At 41.0% G+C, this 18,558-nt stretch overlaps 1 protein-coding gene across 3 annotated transcripts in view; it reads left to right on the plus strand.

Annotated features, from left to right (window-relative positions):
* HSD17B3 (hydroxysteroid 17-beta dehydrogenase 3) overlaps window positions 1-17,683 on the plus strand; it is a 29,422-nt gene extending 11,739 nt beyond the window's left edge. For 2 of the 3 annotated variants that reach the window (XM_077817459.1, XM_077817457.1), the window contains exons 3-11: window positions 1,420-1,495; window positions 4,447-4,554; window positions 5,267-5,334; window positions 5,719-5,754; window positions 8,609-8,643; window positions 9,659-9,740; window positions 14,016-14,081; window positions 14,366-14,515; window positions 14,935-17,683. In XM_077817459.1, coding sequence (XP_077673585.1) covers window positions 1,420-1,495; window positions 4,447-4,554; window positions 5,267-5,334; window positions 5,719-5,754; window positions 8,609-8,643; window positions 9,659-9,740; window positions 14,016-14,081; window positions 14,366-14,515; window positions 14,935-15,045 — 732 coding nt within the window. In that variant the 3' untranslated portion in view covers window positions 15,046-17,683. The remainder of the gene's footprint in view (window positions 1-1,419; window positions 1,496-4,446; window positions 4,555-5,266; window positions 5,335-5,718; window positions 5,755-8,608; window positions 8,644-9,658; window positions 9,741-14,015; window positions 14,082-14,365; window positions 14,516-14,934) is intronic. The other variant, XM_077817458.1, reaches the window with a different exon arrangement.
* The last annotated feature ends 875 nt before the right edge of the window (window positions 17,684-18,558 follow it).

Raw genomic sequence — 18,558 nt, forward strand, 5'->3', positions numbered from 1 at the left:
CAATGGGACAAACTTTCCCTCAAATAGATTTAGGGGGGAAAGCATTGCAGGGAGTCAGTTACAGAAATGAATGCCTTTTCAGTGTGTGGGGTTTGTCAACTAGTTTCTTACTCTCTAAGTAAAACCTGGTACTTTCAAATGAAGTTGACCTTATCTTTGTGCACATTTATTTAACTCCGCCTCTCCCTGCTTCTGTGGGCAGCTTTCTAGCTTCAGCTCTCTCCTCTGATCATGCACCCAAACTCTAGTGCAACTTCAGCTTGTTAAAAACATACACTCCACAAGCTGGGGTATATTCTCCTTTCAATTTGTGCACAAAGCTCTAATTGGGAGTGGAAATGTTTATGTTCATGAAATATATGTACACACAGAGAGAAGTTAGATAAAAACATAAAATACTCTTGCTGGAAGGTTGCAACCTAACACTACTTTATTTCTTAGACTTCAGAATTATAACACACAAGACCTCAAAAACGGAGAGAGAGAGAGAGACAAAACAGGCTGCTCCTTAAAACAGAGAGCTACAAATCACCCTACTTTACTCTAGGCTGCCTGCCTGCAAACTGACTGCTGCTAGGCCTAGAATTACCACAAGAAGCCATAAGAATAAGGGGAGAATATGACAATTTGTTTTGCATTATTTCACATTACCTCACCAACTATAAACAGACTTATGTCAAGAAGCGTTTGCATCTACAAACCTAAATTCTTGTCTACATTTTTATGGATGTGCTTTTGTGTGCACAAAAACTCTTGCTTGTTTATTTACTTCACTTTACTTAAAAATTCTCTCATTCAAGTTTTGGGGGCATGATATATATATTATATAATATAAATTCTAACCGAAGTCCAAAATATATAATCCTTTTAAAATTCATCCCAAAGTTAGGACCCTCCCACTATTCAATACAGCCCATTTAGCCCCTTTTCTCAGGGTGGTGGGGGGAGGGAAGCATGTTGGAAAAACATGAAATATTATAGAGTGACCTGGAGGTCAACAAATTCAGGTTCTGGTGAATTAATGGGGAAGTCAGTTCTACAGCAGAAGGCCCCTTATTGGAAATATCAGGTGGAATTGCTCTCCTTCTGTCAATTAATTAGAGCCTTTCCGAGAAGGGCTCAAGGGACATTGTTTTAGCAAATCTTTTGTTTGGCTATAGGTTGACGCTCAGAGGGTTTTGTTATGATGGGTCAGGATCATATAGGGAGGGGGATGTTTGTGCAGCTGCTATAAGCAGTTTAACTAATGTGTTGCTTGGTTTTAATTTTTGTCATGTCTCCAGATAGTACAGTGATGGGTACTTGAAAGTAAATGAAATATTAAATAAAATGCTTAGTGCTGAAAGCTAAAAAAGTCATTTAATGTTCTCATCACCAGAATGTCATCGGTTTTAATCATTTTAAACACCTCTTTTGTAGCTGGCAAAACGTGGATTAAATATTGTTATGATAAGCAGAACACTTGAAAAACTGCAGAAAGTAGCCACTGAAATTGGTAAGTGTTTAAATCTGAAGAAGACTGTGACAGGCAGCATGGTGTAATAGGGCACTGGATTCAGGAGACCCAGGATTCTGTTCCTAAAGTGTTTACAAAACATTAACTCTCATACCACTCTGTGAAGTAGATGAGTATCTTTACCCACAACTGATGGCTAGAAATACTTTGCGAAGGCACAGAGATTAATTTTTAAACAGTCACATAAATGTGTGGCAGCGCTGGTTATTGAACCTACACCTCCTTATTCTCAGTCCAGTACTTTAAAAATAGTGAACTCCTCCTCCTCCAGTATAGGAAGTGAGTTGAAAAGGATTACTCTTTTGACACATTCAGCCCCATGAATTATAGTTGTGCCATAGGAGTTCGCAGAATTGGAATTCTACATGGGCAGAAATCCAGAATTAAAAAAACACTTATCTCCAGTGTTGGAATGTAGAGTGAAATTTCCACCTATTCAGACAGGAAGGCCTTTAAAAAAATCAAGATAAGATTCGAGAGAAAAAAAGAGATTGAGTTTGTGCAGACAAGTAGAGCCGTTATGTCTATTAGGCTCCTAATGTAACACATTTTGTGTCGTGTATGTAAAACATTGATCAAACCATAAAACGAAGGCTATGTTTATACTATAAACCATTGGATGGCAGTGTGTAAAGTATGTATAGCTAGATGTCACATAGGGTGTCAACTTTCTAACCACAGAAAATCGAACACCCTTGCCCTGCCTGCCCCTTCCCCGAAGCCCCACCCCTGCCCTGCCCCTTCTCTGAGGCTCCATCCCCCCTCCCTCTATCACTCGCTCTCCCCCACCGGGTTGGGGTGAGGGCTCTGGGGTGGGGCTGGGCATGAGGGGCTTGGGGTGAGGAGGGGGCTCCAGGCTGGGCCAAGGAGTTTGGAGTGCAGGAGGGAGCTCAAGGCTGAGACAGGGGTTTGGGGTGCGGGCTCCGGGAGGGAGTTTGGGTGCAGCAGGGGGTTCTGAGCTTGGGTAGGGGGTTGGGGTGCCGGAGGAGGTTTGGAGTGCGGGCTCCAGACGATGTTTACCTTGGGTGGCTCCCAGACCCTCAGGGCAGAGGCACGTGGAGCCCCGAGGGCCGTTCCTGAGCCAGAGGGACATGCCAGTTTCTTCCTGGGAGCTGCGTAGACCCTGGCAGGGAGCCAGCCAGCCCCGCTGCGACCAAATGGACTTTTAATGGCCTGGTCAGCAGTGCTGACCAGAGTTGCCAGGGTCCCTTTCCACACTATGGTGTGCAGCTACGTCAGTCAGCGAAAGGTTCCGGAAGAGGGGAGGCAGCAGAGAAAGGCTTTGTCGGCTCCATGCCGCCCGAGACTTTCACTGTGGTGAGGAAAAGTGCTGCTGCTGGAGTCTTTCCCTGTACATTTAGGGCTAGATTCTGCAATTAGCTCAGGCTCCTTTGTGCTACTCAGGTGCAGGGATTCAGCTGGTACAAACCTGATGGAGCTGGCTCCTGCACCAGCCATTTTCACCCCACAGCATACTGGGCGGGGGCAGGGAGGGAACAGGTTGGAGCTCTGCTCCACTCCATTACACTGGTTCTCTAACTCATGCCAGGCCTGGCACAGTCCGGCCCGCAGAATCACGGAGCCATAATTGGCTTCCTGACAGCCTCCCTGTTGTCCTGCCCCAAGCAGAGCTCAGATGTACAGAAGAAGCAAGCTCTTGCCAAATCTGAAGATATGCTGATAACTGAAGTGGAATTAGAAGCTTGCAATTTCTGGGGAAATTAGGGTCTCTCCCTTCTCCCCCCACCAAAAGGCCAAGCTCTGATGACACTAGCGGATGACATAAAAGAAACACATAGGAAAGTTAGATACAAAGTCCAATTCCGTATAGCTATAGAATCAGTTTCCATTTCACCGAAGGAAGCTCCTAGACTTTCTGGAGTCTGTGTGCACCTGAAATGGTCTCTGCATTTCCATTGTTGACAAATGTGTGTGTTCAGATCACCGTTCAAGAAAGGGAGGAAGAGAAAGCCTTTCAACTGGTCCTAGATTCACTTAGCAAATCTTTCAACAAACCTGGTCGGAGGTTCAAGATGATCATGAAACCTGAAAGCAGGTTTAGTAGTAAATATTTCTCATGTGAGCCCCCTTGTTAGCAGAGTTATAATTTGAGCTCTCCAACAGAGAATTTCAGCTTTCATTTGTGAAGTCAGTCAGTCAACCTCTCTTCTTTGTGAAGACAGCATTGAAAATGTAAACGGGATATAAATCAAACAACTCAGAGACAGGATTCTGCAGCTGGATTCCACTTTTGCAGGAGGAGGGGTAGGTGTTGGGGAGGGGGAGAGATTATAGATCCTCCCATTTCCCTTTTATGTAAAATGAGTCAAAGTTGAGGTGTTGCCCAAAGAGTTGCCTCAATAATCCTTCCCAAAATCCTTAGCCTGACCCATTTTACAGTGGTGTGATTATGAATAACACAAATAGGCTATATTTCAGAGGGAGGCCGCAAAATATTGTTTCACAACCTGCACCCAAAATGCCAAGTCCAGTTCTGCTTGTTAAAATGTTCATCTTACAAAGAAGCAAACTTTTTAAATAATTGTATAAAACAGAGTTTACATCAAAGATCTGTCAGCATGTTCTTTTTCAATAAATTGCAACCCTTCTCTTATAAACATTAAAATAATCGGGGGAAATGTTAGAAATTTTGCATTATTTATAGTTAGGGGGCTAAATTTTGTCTTGATATTTGGGCAACGCTCCACAGATTTCAGGGCAGAAACTGACTTTACATTTTCCTTAAAAAATGTGTTACAGAAAGTGCCTTTTGCTTATATTTTGATTACTGTTAAAAAGCAAGGGAGTTGAAACAGCTGCATGTAGTACAGAGTGCAATACAAAAGGGTGAACCAAGTTCTTTGGCTCATTCCTCTTGATTGCAATTCTCTCTATTTATATATAAAGACATTTTGTGTTGTTAATTACAGAACAGGCCACAGGTAGAAATGTGAAGATCATACAAGCTGACTTTACAAAAGATTACATATATGAGAATATTGAAGAAAGTCTTGAAGGCTTAGAAATTGGCATTTTGGGTAAGTTAATTAGACCCATTAATTGAAGAGTATTTTGATAATACATTATATAAATACAAATGCATTTAAGTAATTGCAGCTTACTATGGAACTACAAATTGGCATCACTGGTTTTAGAACATGGTGTATATGACACTAACAGCTGGTTTTAACATGTAGATGTTATTAAAACTAAGTGTGCACTTGCTTAATAAACTGGTTTTGGTTGTTTATTATACAGGTTGTAGAGGTGAATCAAGGCCCTCTCTGGGTTCCCTATTTCTCTAATAGGGTACAGTAATTTATTTACCATCTAAGCCAATCTACCACCTGCTGAGTAGTATCCATTTTATGTGGTAACTCTGCCTGTTTAATCTCAATGAATTCATTTTCAGCATTTGTTTTACAGCTGTGTGGAATTCTTGCACTGAACCTGAAAGCCGCTAGAAATGAACTTTTTGTTAAAGCTAACGGGAGTGATATGAATAGGAACAAAGTATTTTTTAAGTATCCCTTTAATGAATTAAAAAAACCTAGTAATAGCCTGGTTTTGCTTCTACTGAGGTCAATATCAATGGCTTTGGTTTCAGTGGGAGCAAGATGGGTCACTAACGTAGCATTTCTCTTCACATATAGCTTAAAAGCATCTTAAGGAGAAACCTTTTGTTTAACCAGCTAAACTATGCACTTCATCCAAATACAGTTCTTCTTGTTCTGTTTCCTTCCTGACTAGTTAACAATGTTGGAATGCTTCATAATTCTCTTCCATGCCGTTTCCTAAATGGAGCAGACACAGATGAGGTAGGATTACGTTGTAGTACTGTTGTTTTTTCTTGCAATGTAACAATTAGGGCCGGAGGTTCCATTTACTAAGGGACAGATCCTGCATCCATTGAGGTCTGTGGAAGTCGCACTGTTGAATTCAGTGGGAGGAGAACTGGGGCCTAACTAAACATACTTACAAATGAACATACAATGACAAATGGATAATTGTGCAGGAAAATAGTTATTTGCATGTACAAACTTGGTAAATATGCATGCATTTTTGCAGCCTCCTTTTGAATTACTTTTTACCCTGGATGTTCCATTAGAAGTCTGTGCGAACTGAATCCTCATGTTATAAATGCCAGCTAAGTGACCCCTCAAAATGTGTTTAAATTTGCATTATTTTCTTGTTTTCAACAGAACCTCATCAACTGCAACATTATCTCTGTTACCAAGGTATGTACAACACACATTCAGTGTATAAAGAAATAAATGTATTATACCAGAGAAAGATATTGTTTCAAACAGTGACAATGAGTTTTCTTATCTCCTTGCATTTTGGCTGGCTTCTTAGCTGCTCATCCTGAGCCATAATGGAAGCATTATTTTAGGAGTCTAATTAACTTGCTAGGTTCTGCTACGTGTGAAACATTTTGATTAGAGCTGGTCAGAAAGTTCTCAACAAACTATTTTTGGTTGTCTAAATAGGCTGTTGTGGCAAAAACCAAAATGTTTTGCAAAAAGGTACCAATTTTGACAAAACCTTTGACAGGAAAGCTTCTTGTCCACACTGGTTGGAGAGAGAGAGATTGAAAATCTGACCTTTTTGCTTCAAAAATGGATGTGATGCAATTCCACCTTGTGAAAACATTCATTGCAGATTAAACAAACCTTTTGAAGACAGATTTCAAAACCTCATAAGTTGTTTCAAAACAAAACTGTTCTCTGGCCAGCTCTAATTTTGATTAGCTACTTCCCTTTCAAGCACAGTTAGTATTTCACCACCTCCCCAGCTCTGATTAAGGTTTGTTGCTCTGCTGTTTGGGGCAACATGTTAACCTGAGCTACAACTAAATGCTTCATAGTTCATCTCAACCTTAGCTAATATCTTTATAAACATGACATGAGAGGCTTTTATCGACAGACTTTCCTCTTTAATTGTTGAGAGTTTCCTCCCCCTATCTAACATACCTACCTCCCCCAGTTTGGCCTGTTTGATCACACCACATATTTTCTCAAAGGCTATGCTCTGAGAATTGCTTTGACTGCTTACCAAAGAATCTCTCTTCTTGAAAGGTGTCTGGATTTTAAAATCCAGCACAAACCCCAAAATAATTCTTGGTGGGGGGGGGGGGGGAAACAGCTAAAAGGCTAAATTTAAGTGTGTAGAAGTGGGACAAGCCAAAATAAGCTGTGTTAGCTGGTTAGGCAAATGATTTCTTCTTCAAGGTTTGATGTATAAATCCTTTCATATTGTTCAACTAAAATAAACTATTTATTTCTGGTTTCAGAGTAACAGCCGTGTTAGTCTGTATTCGCAAAAAGAAAAGGAGTACTTGTGGCACCTTAGAGACTAACCAATTTATTTGAGCATGAGCTTTCGTGAGCTACAGCTCACTTCATCAGATGCATACCGTGGAAACTGCAGCAGACTTTATATATACACAGAGAATATGAAACAATACCTCCTCCCACCCCACTGTAATAGATAATGTAATAGATAAGCTATTACCAGCAGGACAGTGGGGTGGGAGGAGGTATTGTTTCATATTCTCTGTGTATATATAAAGTCTGCTGCAGTTTCCACGGTATGCATCTGATGAAGTGAGCTGTAGCTCACGAAAGCTCATGCTCAAATAAATTGGTTAGTCTCTAAGGTGCCACAAGTACTCCTTTTCTTTTTATTTATTTCTGCCATTTCTTTCTATAAAACTTCCATAAAATCTGCCAATTCCTCTCTACCCCTCCACCAAATAATTCCCTTTCTCGGCCTGGATGATGCCTTCCCCTGGTTACTGCAACCTCCACCTCTCTGGCCTCTCACAAAGCCACATGCCCCCTTCAGTCTATTCCAAATGCTGGTACAAGAATTAATCATGTCTCTGACTAGATCCATCCTCTCTTCAAATGTTTCTGCTGATTTCTCATTTTTGTCCTGATCATATATAAGCTCTTGACCTCCTGCAAGCTCTAAACATCATGAGGTGAAATCCTGGCTCCAGTGCATTTAATTGGATTTTTGCCATTGTATTGGGTAGGGGCAAGATGTCCCTTGTGGCATCTGCTTTCATTGATACTGTAGTCTCTCTCTTCTGCCCTCCTTGTTCCAGTGAAACTTCATGGCAAATTTCCATATTGATGTCTTCCAGCCACTCATCTCTCGACCTTTTTCCACTTTGTCCACTATGACTGGCACCTTCTCCCTTCACCCACTCGGACACGAAATGGCTCCATCCTTTCGTCCATAAATTCCAATTTGAAAATGAGGCTTAAACCCCCGAATGCACATTCTCACCCCCTTCACGCTGCTGACCGGAACTAAGCACCAGTATGTTTATCTGCACTAGTTTACAGTGTTAGCCTTTCCTTTCTTTGTAAGTTGTCTATCAAGGCTCTTCTCCTTAAAAGCTAAGCACATGTGTAAGTCTTTGAACACTGAGGAGTCCCATTGAGTTCAAAGGGACTCAAGTCCATACTTAATGTTAAGCATGTGCATAAGTGCTTCACTAAATAGGGATGGACTTGAGCACATAACTAAGTGCTTTGCTAAAACAGGGTTAGAGTGATAGAGATGGTGACTGAATATTTAAGATACAACACAAACCTTTGAAATTCAAAATGAACCTAAAGCTTTTATGCTGCGGCTTGAAAAAGTTGAAAAGATAAGGAAAAACATTGTGTTTTTGCACTTTCTGATCCTAGTTGGGACCAGAAGTGGAAATGCTGAAATACCAAGAAACAGATTGAGATATTTGATCCAATATTACAGACTCATGAAATTCAGATAGTTTGGAGAAGATTTACATAAGCTGGAGAAAGTTGCATATCAAACTGACCCTTGGAAACTTTGGTCAACAATTCAACTCAATGTGTTCTAATCTGTGCCAGTAAAATTTCTAGTCTTTCCCCAAAATTTCAAAGTATTTTTTTTAACCTACCTGCTCTGGCTCAGACCCCCCCATACTCTTAAAGAACTTAAGGTGTTAGCACATTTTCTTTGTTTAAAAAAAACAACAAAACAAACAAACAAACAAAAGACACAAAGCACAGGGAGAGGGAATGTAACTCATAGCTGTTTTATTTCTTGTAGATGACACAGATAATTTTGAAACAAATGGAGCGAAGGTAAAAGCACATTTTTTCCCTTAAGCTTTCTGTGGGTTCTAATTCTAGCAAATACTTGCTAGCTCCAATTAGTTCTGCAGTAACTACTCAAGTTCCAGTGTGTCGATGCTCAGTATCATTTATTTCTCCCATTGCTGTGTGAACAACTGGTAGGAACTGTAACAAAAAAGTAAAATATAAGGCAGATCAGAAGATGTAATATACTGGGTTAAGTTTACAAAAAAGATATGCTTGTATAGCATATGTAAACCTGCCTTTTATGAGTCTAATTAAACATGCAAATGTCTTTACGCACATAAGTATTTTTTAAAGGTAGCTGTAGAGTTTGGAATAATAATATTTAAGTGTTAAAGATAGGTTACAATAACTGGATTTACTAAGAGCAATTAATTCAGCTCCATGAGTAAAGGGTTCGTTTTCTTATCTGTTTCAAGGGAACATATATTTAAGACATAATTTTGATAACTAAATTTCCATCTGTTACAATTTAAAAAGGGTGAGAAGAAAATTTTTATTTTAGGATACAGTAAATTTTTGTTTCAGCAACAATAAAGACAAGCTTTTACCTTTTACTAGTTTTCCCTTTGGTTATTATGAAAATAGCTGAGAGATGCTTTTTACTGCGTATAGGGAAAATGAAGGCACAAATGAAGGAAGTAGGAAGAGGAATGGTTTGGTTAAGGAGCAGTTATAAGCATAAATTCTTTTCTCTGAATTTTTCAAATATCTGACAATATTCATGCTCAGATGTAAAACACCATGAGCAAAATCCCCCATGGTTCCAGTTGCACTATTCACTTAAATTACACTTCTACAATTTTCTGTCTGTGTATTTGCTGGTGCCTAATTAAGCTCTAAAGACTCTCTTTGAGAATGTAGCCTATTCTGTTTGTATAATAGAAAAGTTCTGCCTTCTAGAGGAAAAGACTGCAGATTTAATCTTGTGCAGGACCCAGATCCTACTGTAATATAGCAAAAGGAAAATTTAATTTTAACAATTTAATTTGAATTTCAGACGAAAAGGACTTATTCTGAACCTTTCTTCTGGTTTGGGCACCTTTCCTTGTCCATTATATACTATATATTCAGCTTCTAAAGTAAGTCTTTCATATTGCTTTGTAAATCAGTGTTGCTGAAATGTTTTACACCTCAGCTGGTCTAAATCAGTGTAGCTCCATTGAAGTCTATGGAAGCAATGCACTAGCTGCGAATCTGACTAATAATATTGATATTTTCAGATACAATTAAACACCACCACCACAATATTCATAGTATCCCTCTAAACTAAGGCAGAGAATAGGGCAATCGTGAACTTCTGTAGGGACAGGCTAACTGGTGTATTCAAGACTGAAGATGCACAAAATGTGACAGATTTTGTGGAGGGTAAAATTTTGTGTAGTGGAAGGATAGAGATGGGAGATGCGTGGCGGGGGAGGGCAGGCAGGGTCGGCCCCCCAGTTTCCCTCACTCAGCTGCCCCACCATCAGCAGGTAGGGGTTGCCTTGCCTGTGTTTCATTTGGAGGCTTCACTTTGAGTTAAAACTCCCAAAATTTTAACTTCATACTGATAGGATTCACTTTGATGATTTCCATTCAAAACCATAAAATGCTGAAACTCAGCTCTTGTTTGGGTGACGTTCCACCCAGGCTTCCTCAAAACCCAGACAAAACTCACACAAATCTAGCCCAAGTTTCAGCTACATTGAAACCTGAGTTTTTAGGTGGGGTTTTTTGGTTGCCTAAGTTTCTCATGGCTCTACTCAAAAGTGAAATCAAATTCAATAAAATATTTTTAGATTGAAAAAAACGTGGTCAGCATTATCTAAAAATTTCTGATGACGGACTGCCATGTCTCTTTTTAGGTACTTATTATGGAAACAGGGACCATATATCTGAGAACCTCACACTCCAATATATAAATACTCACAAGATCCGATGAAGTGAGCTGTAGCTCATGAAAGCTTATGCTCAAATAAATTTGTTAGTCTCTAAGGTGCCACTAGTACGCCTTTTCTTTTTGTGAATACAGACTAACATGGCTGCTACTCTGAAACTTGTAAGATAGCATTTCCATATCATCCCCATTTTATAGATGAGAAACTGAGGCACAGAGGGGCTGTGACATGCCCATTGTTACACGGATGTCTGTGGTAGAGCAGGGACTCGGACCCAGATCAAGTCCTAGGCTAGTATCCTAAAAACCAAACCATCCGTCATCTCTACTTGCACTTTGCATAGTCATTGATCTGTGCAAAGTGGATGTAAAAATGTTACCATTGATGTAAATGAGTGGAGAATTCTGACCTGATAGTATTTTACACCCAGTTTTGCTCAGTTTGTACAGGAGTAACATACTATACAAGGTGCACGGCAGATAAATCAGGCCCAAAGTTGCCAGACTAGAGATGGTCCCAACAGGAACAATATTGAACTATGGGTACATTGGGATCTAGATTCATCTGTGGATCTTAATTTTGCAATTTGGGTCCATGAAATATGTATCTCAATCCAGAGCCACATTTCCAGGCTTGGGTTCTTCTCTACTCTAGAGTTTTTGAATTTGGCTCTTGTCACTGTTGCAAGATAAAGAGCACTGCAATATGTGACAGAAAATGGAGAGGAACTAAAAGGCTAACACTCGTCTATCTTTAATTTTCAGGTTTTTTTCCAATCCCTTCTCTTGTTTTTCAGAGGGCCTGTCTACCAGCCTCTACTTGAGAATCACACACACAAAATGCAGCCCTTATTCTCTGGTGCCTAGAATGGCTTATTCAGCTGTCTAGCCTTTTGGTGATTTTAATTTTTTAAATAAAGTGAACCTCAATTCTATTTAGGGATTAAAATGGCATTGTGGGCCAAAAAAAGCATACAAATGATTTATCTTCTACCACTATATAGTTAATTCCAGTTTAAAAAGGGACCTTTCCTCTCACTGCTCATAGTATATTTTCAGATGCTGGAATGAGACTATTGAGGTGTAAAACACCAGTTGCCCTCTGCATAATATCTAAAAAGCACCAGAAAACATTATCTTCAGCACTGATTTTGTGCATCTAATTACTGATGAACGACTCAGTGTTGCCGAGTCACTTGATATTTGGTGTGTCTCCATGCCCCAGCTACTGAAGTCATGAGACTACTCTGAAACCTGAGATTATGTGAGACTCTTACTACTTTTTTTAAAAAATGAAAGCCAAGTTTCTAGCCCTTCTGGTGTGGAGAGAAGCCTGGAAACACTAAAACACTAAAGGATCAAGCAACAGAAAGTATCTATCTCTCTTTCCTCTGCCAAACGTACTGTTTTTAAAAGTCTAATTATTTGCAAGCCAGGCTCATGATGTTATGGGACCTGACTCATGATTTTTGGCAAGACATTTGAACAGCAGCAATACAAATATGTCCAAATTCCAGCCCTGATTTGGATTTCACTCACAACAGTAAATTGGGACTAACTCGAGTGGAATCAATGGTTACTCTCCTGTAAGTGCATTGGCCCAGGAACTGCACTACTCACCACTTGGCAGTGCCTCCTTGTGGCTAAGATGGGGAATTAGCTCTGCTATCTGGTCTTAAAACCCTTCCTGTAGTTACTCAGTCAGTCGTTGTTCTCATTCACTCACTAGCCTCTCATGCTCCTGGAGCTGCGGCACTTTCCTCTTCATAGCTTAGCCTGCCAGTCAACTCACATTAAAGTTCTCCCCCTATCTGAGGTACTGTAAGGCAAACTGTCTCAGGTGCAGTCTGCTCCTCACTGCCTGGTCTGTGCCACTCCTCCAGTGGCTGGTAGGGGAACCTGGGCCTACCCTCTACACTGGGTTCCAGTCCAGGGACCCTCAACCCAGCAGCTCTGGGCTTTTACTCTTCCAGCCCTTACTGCTTCTTCCCTGGACTGCTTCCTACTCTCTCCTTGCAGCTTCCCACTCTTCCCCCTTGTATAGGGTTGCCAACTTTCTAATCGCACAAAACCAAACACCCTTGCCCCAACTCCTGCCCTGGGAACTCACCCCTGCCCTGACCCTTCGCTGAGAGCCCACCCCTGCTCACTCCATCCCTTCTCCCTCCATCGTTTGCTTTCCTCCACCCTCACTAGGCTGGGATAGGGGGTTGGCTAATAGCCATTAATGGACTTAACCTCCATGAATTTATCCAGTTCTCTTTTAAACCCTGTTATAGTCCTAGCCTTCACAACCTCCTCAGGCAAGGAGTTCCACAGTGTGCTGAGTGAAGAAGAACTTCCTTTTATTTGTTTTAAACCTGCTGGCAGGGTGCAGGAGGGAGTTTGGGTGTGAGACAGGATTCAGGGCTGGGGATGAGGGGTTGGGATGCAGAAGAGAGTTCTAAGCTGGGGCAGGGGATTGGGATGCAAGAAGGATTTTTTCAAAGTGGGGGCTCTGGCCAGGCGGCGCTTACCTCAGGTGGCTCCTGAAAATGGCCAGTATATCTGGCTCCTAGGCAGAGAACCCAGGGGATTCTGCATGCTGCCCACACCTGCAGGCATCACCCCCGCAGCTCCCATTGGCTGCAGTTCCTGGCCAAAGGGAGCTGCAGAGCCGGCGCTTGGGGCAGGGGCAGCATGCAAAGCCACCATGGTTGCCCCTGTGTCTAGGAATCAGACATGCCGGCTGCTTCTGGGAGCCGTGTGGAGCCATGTCAGGCAGCCTGCCTTAGCCCCACTGTGCTGCCGACCAGACTTTTAGCAGTCGGGCATTCCAGTCAAAAACCAGATGCCTGGCAACCCTACCCTTGTATCAGGAAATGCAACTGTAGGTTACCCACCCCACCCACCTCCTTCCTTTCTTTACAGATCCTGCCCAGCTCCTCCCCCGAGCTGGACTTATCTGCAAGTAGGCCCTTGTACACCCTAGGTTTCCTCCAGGTCCAGCCTATAGGTTATTGGCCTAATTTCCCCCTGCAGGCCTGGTGTGGGGTGGATGTCTCAGCACATGTGTCAAAAGAAGAATGTGTTATATTCCAGCAATGGTACAACTGCACCTGTGCTAGCAACTGGTGTAAACACAGCTCAGGCTTTTTTACCACTGTGTCCTCAAAACTGCATTTTCATAACCTGGGATACTTTTGAGTCTCTTGTACACTAGCGCTTGTTTCATGTGTGACTTGTGCTGGAATATGGGTACAACTTTTTCTGTGTAGAAGATCCTGTGGGATCAGATTCAGGCCCTCCTTTTCTAAATGTGGTACAGCAGGTGGATGCACTAAGTAACTCATTGCTAGGTTTTGCAGACATGTTTGTGCTCTAGCTTGGATGATAGTTGGGTCATTTTGGTAAGGGGTATGTGTGTATATGCATGCATGTGTGCACACAAGTAATTTCAGTTCCTTATGACTAAGTTTATTCAATTTTGTTATTCTAGGCTTTTGTATGCACATTTTCCAAAGCACTTCAAGCAGAATATAAGGCAAAGGGAATTATCATACAGGTGATATAGTATCTTTGTTATTTGCCTTCATTTTCATGAATATTTGAAGTCCAGTCACAGAGCCCAATCCTATGAAGTGCTGGACACCCGTGTGGAAGCGTTGGGTGGCCCAGTGTCCCTGCTAAAATTTCCTTCTCGCTGTTGTGAAACAAAAGCTTCCTCTCCTCACTCCACCCGAGAGGTGGCTGCCCTTTCACTGATGCTCCATATACCTTCATTAATGTGTTAAGGACCTTTCTAAATGAAAGGCACTAATTATTGTCAATAATGATCTTTTATTTCAGGTGGTGGCTCCTTTTGCTGTTTCTACTCCAATGACAATGTACCAAAAACCCAATCTCATAACAAAGACTGCGGAGGAGTTTGTTAGAGAATCACTGATGTATGTAACTGTTGGAGAGGAGACATTTGGTTGTTTAGCCCATGAGATCTTGGTAATTAAATTTAATAATTATTACAGGGCTCTCAGGGACTGATCCCAAAGCCCATTGAAGTCAACTGGAGTCTTCCCATTGATTTCATGGGGTTTTGGATCAGGCCCCAAATGAAAAATTCTGTACAGGCTTAATGCTGATTGTGAATTGTTGATGCTTATATATGTCACCAATTAACCGTAGTGGGAGTTAGGTACAAGCACTGATATGAGTAGATTCCATCAGTTGGAAACTGAAAAAAAAACCCTCCCCACACTGAAATATTGACTGTAGCAGTATCACAAAAGTTTTCAATGCTAATTATTATAACCTACATGAACACTGATTTGATTTCTTTATAGCTACCTGTAATGACTTTTCTTTTACACCCCCTCCCCTTTTTGTTTGTTTGTTTTCCTTTTTGTTCCACTGTTTGTAAGGCATGCATCGTGCAGCTCATTCCGTTGTGGGTATTCCACAGTGACAGACTTCAAGAGGTGTTTCTGAACACATTTTCGACTTACCTGAAAAGGAACTGGAAGAGGCCCTAACAAAATCAACTTTTTAGACCATGTGAAATTGTGAATTCTAGCTTCATACACTATAATTCTGGGGGCTAAATTCAGCTCTGGATGAATTTGGCCCAGCATGCTTAATGAAGAAGTTTGCTAAGGGCCTGATCCAAAGGCCATTGAAGTCAATGTTTTTCCACTGACTTCAATGGGCTTTGGATCAGTTACAGAGGGATGGGATGCTACAGCTGCTTTTGCTTCTTTAAACTGAGCTTGCAAAGGGTGGGTAGCTACAGCTGTTTAATGTTTACAAATAAGACAATTTGCATTATTTCCAAACATAGGTTTGTTTGCTTTGATGCTTTTAGGAAGATTCACCTGATCTGTGAAGGGGCTTTGGATTTTTGTGGTAGGACACAGAGATTTTTTTCTAGAGGAGGAGGAGATAGTGGGAAGAGGTTTTAGATGTTGGAGGGAATCTGTGCATAGGGGCTTTGGAAGTTTGCAGGAACAGAGTTTATTAGTGGAAAGGGCTTTGGAGTCCTCCAAAGCATCTTATATGAATCACTGTCAGACAGGATACTGGACAAAGTAGACCTCCAGTATTGTAACTTCTATTCCTGTGTTTGTAGGAAGATGAAAGCTGAAGGTGAAGACTTTGAATCTAGATAGTTATTTGGAAAACTTTACATGTTCAGAACTTCTCTTTATTTTGTGAAGAATTAGGAAGTGAGAATCTTTGCACTTTGCAACGTTGTTTTGTTTGTGCGTTCCAAAAAGCTATTCAATAAAGAAACAGTCAAATATCAGAAGTCTTATTTAAACCAGCAGGAGTGAATATATATTTGCATTTGTTGGCCAAATGTGATCTGAGGATGTCCCTGTAGTGTACACAAGATAGGAGGTAAAGCTGTGCTCCCACTTAATTCAACCACTAAATAGATCCTAATGACTCCTGCCATTCCTTTAAGATGCCATGTGACAAAAAGCTATATAATGACATATGCCAGATACTGCCAACGCACTGACATAGTACAGCATAGCAGCTCCTTTCCATAAAATACAATGTTAAAATCTCATTGTAAGTCTGACTTACATCAGAAGGACGAGACAGGAAAGATCCTAACTCTCCACATATGTCAGCACAGAAACCAAATTCTGCACTGTTCGGAATCCTCATTCAAAGGCACATTAGGGAACACCGCAAAGCGTACTACATGTTATGGTGTGTGTGTGTGTGTGTGTGTGTGTGTGTGTGTGTGTGTGTGTGTGTGTGTGTGTGTGCACATACGTGTTTAGAAATAGTTGATTCTGACGTTTACATACTAATGTCTATTTTCAACCCCTCTCACACTGAACATCATCATTAAAATAATTACTTCAATCTCCAGGAAACGATGAGCATTCTTCATGGTCATGTAATACCCACCACACCACCTGTAAGGTACAGCGAACTATGTTCTATGGAAATTGTAAAGCAAGGCCTCACAGGAGCATGCTAGTAACTCTATGTAAATAAGTCATTCCACTGAGTTCAGTGGGGCTATTTCTCATGCTTAAATTTACGCATGTGCATAAGGGTTTGCAGGATCGGGGCTAAGGTAGTAATAGGTCACCCAGGTCAGGATTGCCAACTCCAAAGCATTCCAAAAAACCATGAGCCAACGCCCAAAACCACAGAGGAAACTCTACAATTGTGACACTTGGCAACACTGCTAGGTCCTTCCTACTTTGACTGCTGAAAATGAAACATTGAGAGAAAAGTGAGCCAGATTCCTCAAGAACAGCAGAAACACAATTAAGGCATGAGAGCACTAGCTATGAATTTTGGCATCTCCCATTGTTTGGACTTCTCTTGAAAGGAATAGTTACATTTCAGTAAGAGATTTGGGGTTAGTAGATTTGAATTTCTAACTCCAGAAAAAATTTTGCCAAAGTTTTAGGAATGCAGATAGCAGTTGTACAAAAGGCACTGTGTATTAAAAGATCACTCTGCTGTTTTGTGAAGAAAAACAAGTGAAAAATTTAATTAAAAACAGTACTATATGTAGGGTGCTTCATAACTGTTAGAAAAAGTCTAGAGAGACATTTTCCAAAGCACCTACATGACTTAGCTGTTAAGTCCCATTAGGACTTCGAAGTCACTTAGGCCCAGATCTTCAAAGGTATGTTGGCTTCTAGCTACTGATTTCAATGGCAGTTCTATGTCCATGTATTCTGTGACCAACTCAGTCATAGGGGCATCATTTCATGATGTTTCAATGGGTGATATTATCCTAGCAGTCCCTATCTTCTCTGGGATCCCTTACAGATAGGGAACTAAGGCATAGACAGCCTAAGTGACTTGTCCAACACAGGCAGTCCATGGCAGAGCAAGGAATTAAACATGGGTCTCCTATGTCTCCCCAACTGCTGGGTCATCCTTTCTCCCCTCAGTGGCAGTTAGGAGCCTAATTACTTTTGAGGAGCTGAGACATAAGTGCTTTTGAAAATGTTACACAATATCATAACACAACCCAAAATGAATGTTTCTCCTGTTTATGAAATTCACATACTGTACATTGGAACTGAATACCTTGTCTGTCTTTCTGAGTACCCTGTTATATGGAAAATATTTCCTACATTTTATGCCCATTGAACTTGCTCAGTTTGTAAATTAAACAGTCTTTCTACATTACTTATTTGGTTGTTTCATAGTTGTGTTAAACAATTCATAGAATATAAACTACTGAATATTCACACCCAGTATAAAAAACATCTGCAACTGGCAATGAGACACTGGTGTTATACATATTAACTTTGTTTGAAAAAATGAGGAATGGACATGGTTTGGTCATCATTTCATAAATTACCATTTTATATAGATTAAAAGATAGTCTCTAAAGTATGCTACTTGTACAGCTTTACAATAAACCAACAATACATGATAAATATTACATGTGAGCCAAAGCCTACAGGCCTTTGGGAAATCCCCTGTTCAATTCAACAATTGAGGGGGACAGACTGACTGACACACTCTCTCTCTTGAGATATGAAATTAAGTCTGGGCAAGATAAGGAAATAAATAATATTCTTTCTCTAGCCCTACATCCATCTAGAGCCACAAGTAATTATATACATGCTTAGTTTTATGCACGTGAGTAGGCCCATTGGCTTACTCATGTGAGCAATGGGACTGTGTTTTAGTGTCTAATCCTGACCCATCTAAGTCAATGGATGCTCTATATTCACATCAATGGTGCGGAATGAAGCAGAGAGGGCATTTTGCCTTTAATTTAATCTACTAACCTATATGAAAACTCCAAGCTGCTTTAGGATTATTCCTCGAGGTAGCTAATGAGATAACTTACTTTTTTCCTCAGTGAGGACAAAGCCTAAATGCTTGCAGGACTGCAGCCTCAGAGTATGTCTACACTCTGTGCAAATAAATCCCTGCAGCAAGTCTTGGAGCCCAGGTCAACTGCCTTGTGCTCGTACTACAGGACTAAAATTAGGAGTGTTGACATTTGGGCTTGGGCTGGAGCCCAGGCTCTGAGACCCTGGGAAAGTCTA

The sequence above is a fragment of the Eretmochelys imbricata genome, chromosome 5 (assembly GCF_965152235.1).
Source record: "Eretmochelys imbricata isolate rEreImb1 chromosome 5, rEreImb1.hap1, whole genome shotgun sequence".
NCBI classification, from domain to species: domain Eukaryota; kingdom Metazoa; phylum Chordata; order Testudines; family Cheloniidae; genus Eretmochelys; species Eretmochelys imbricata.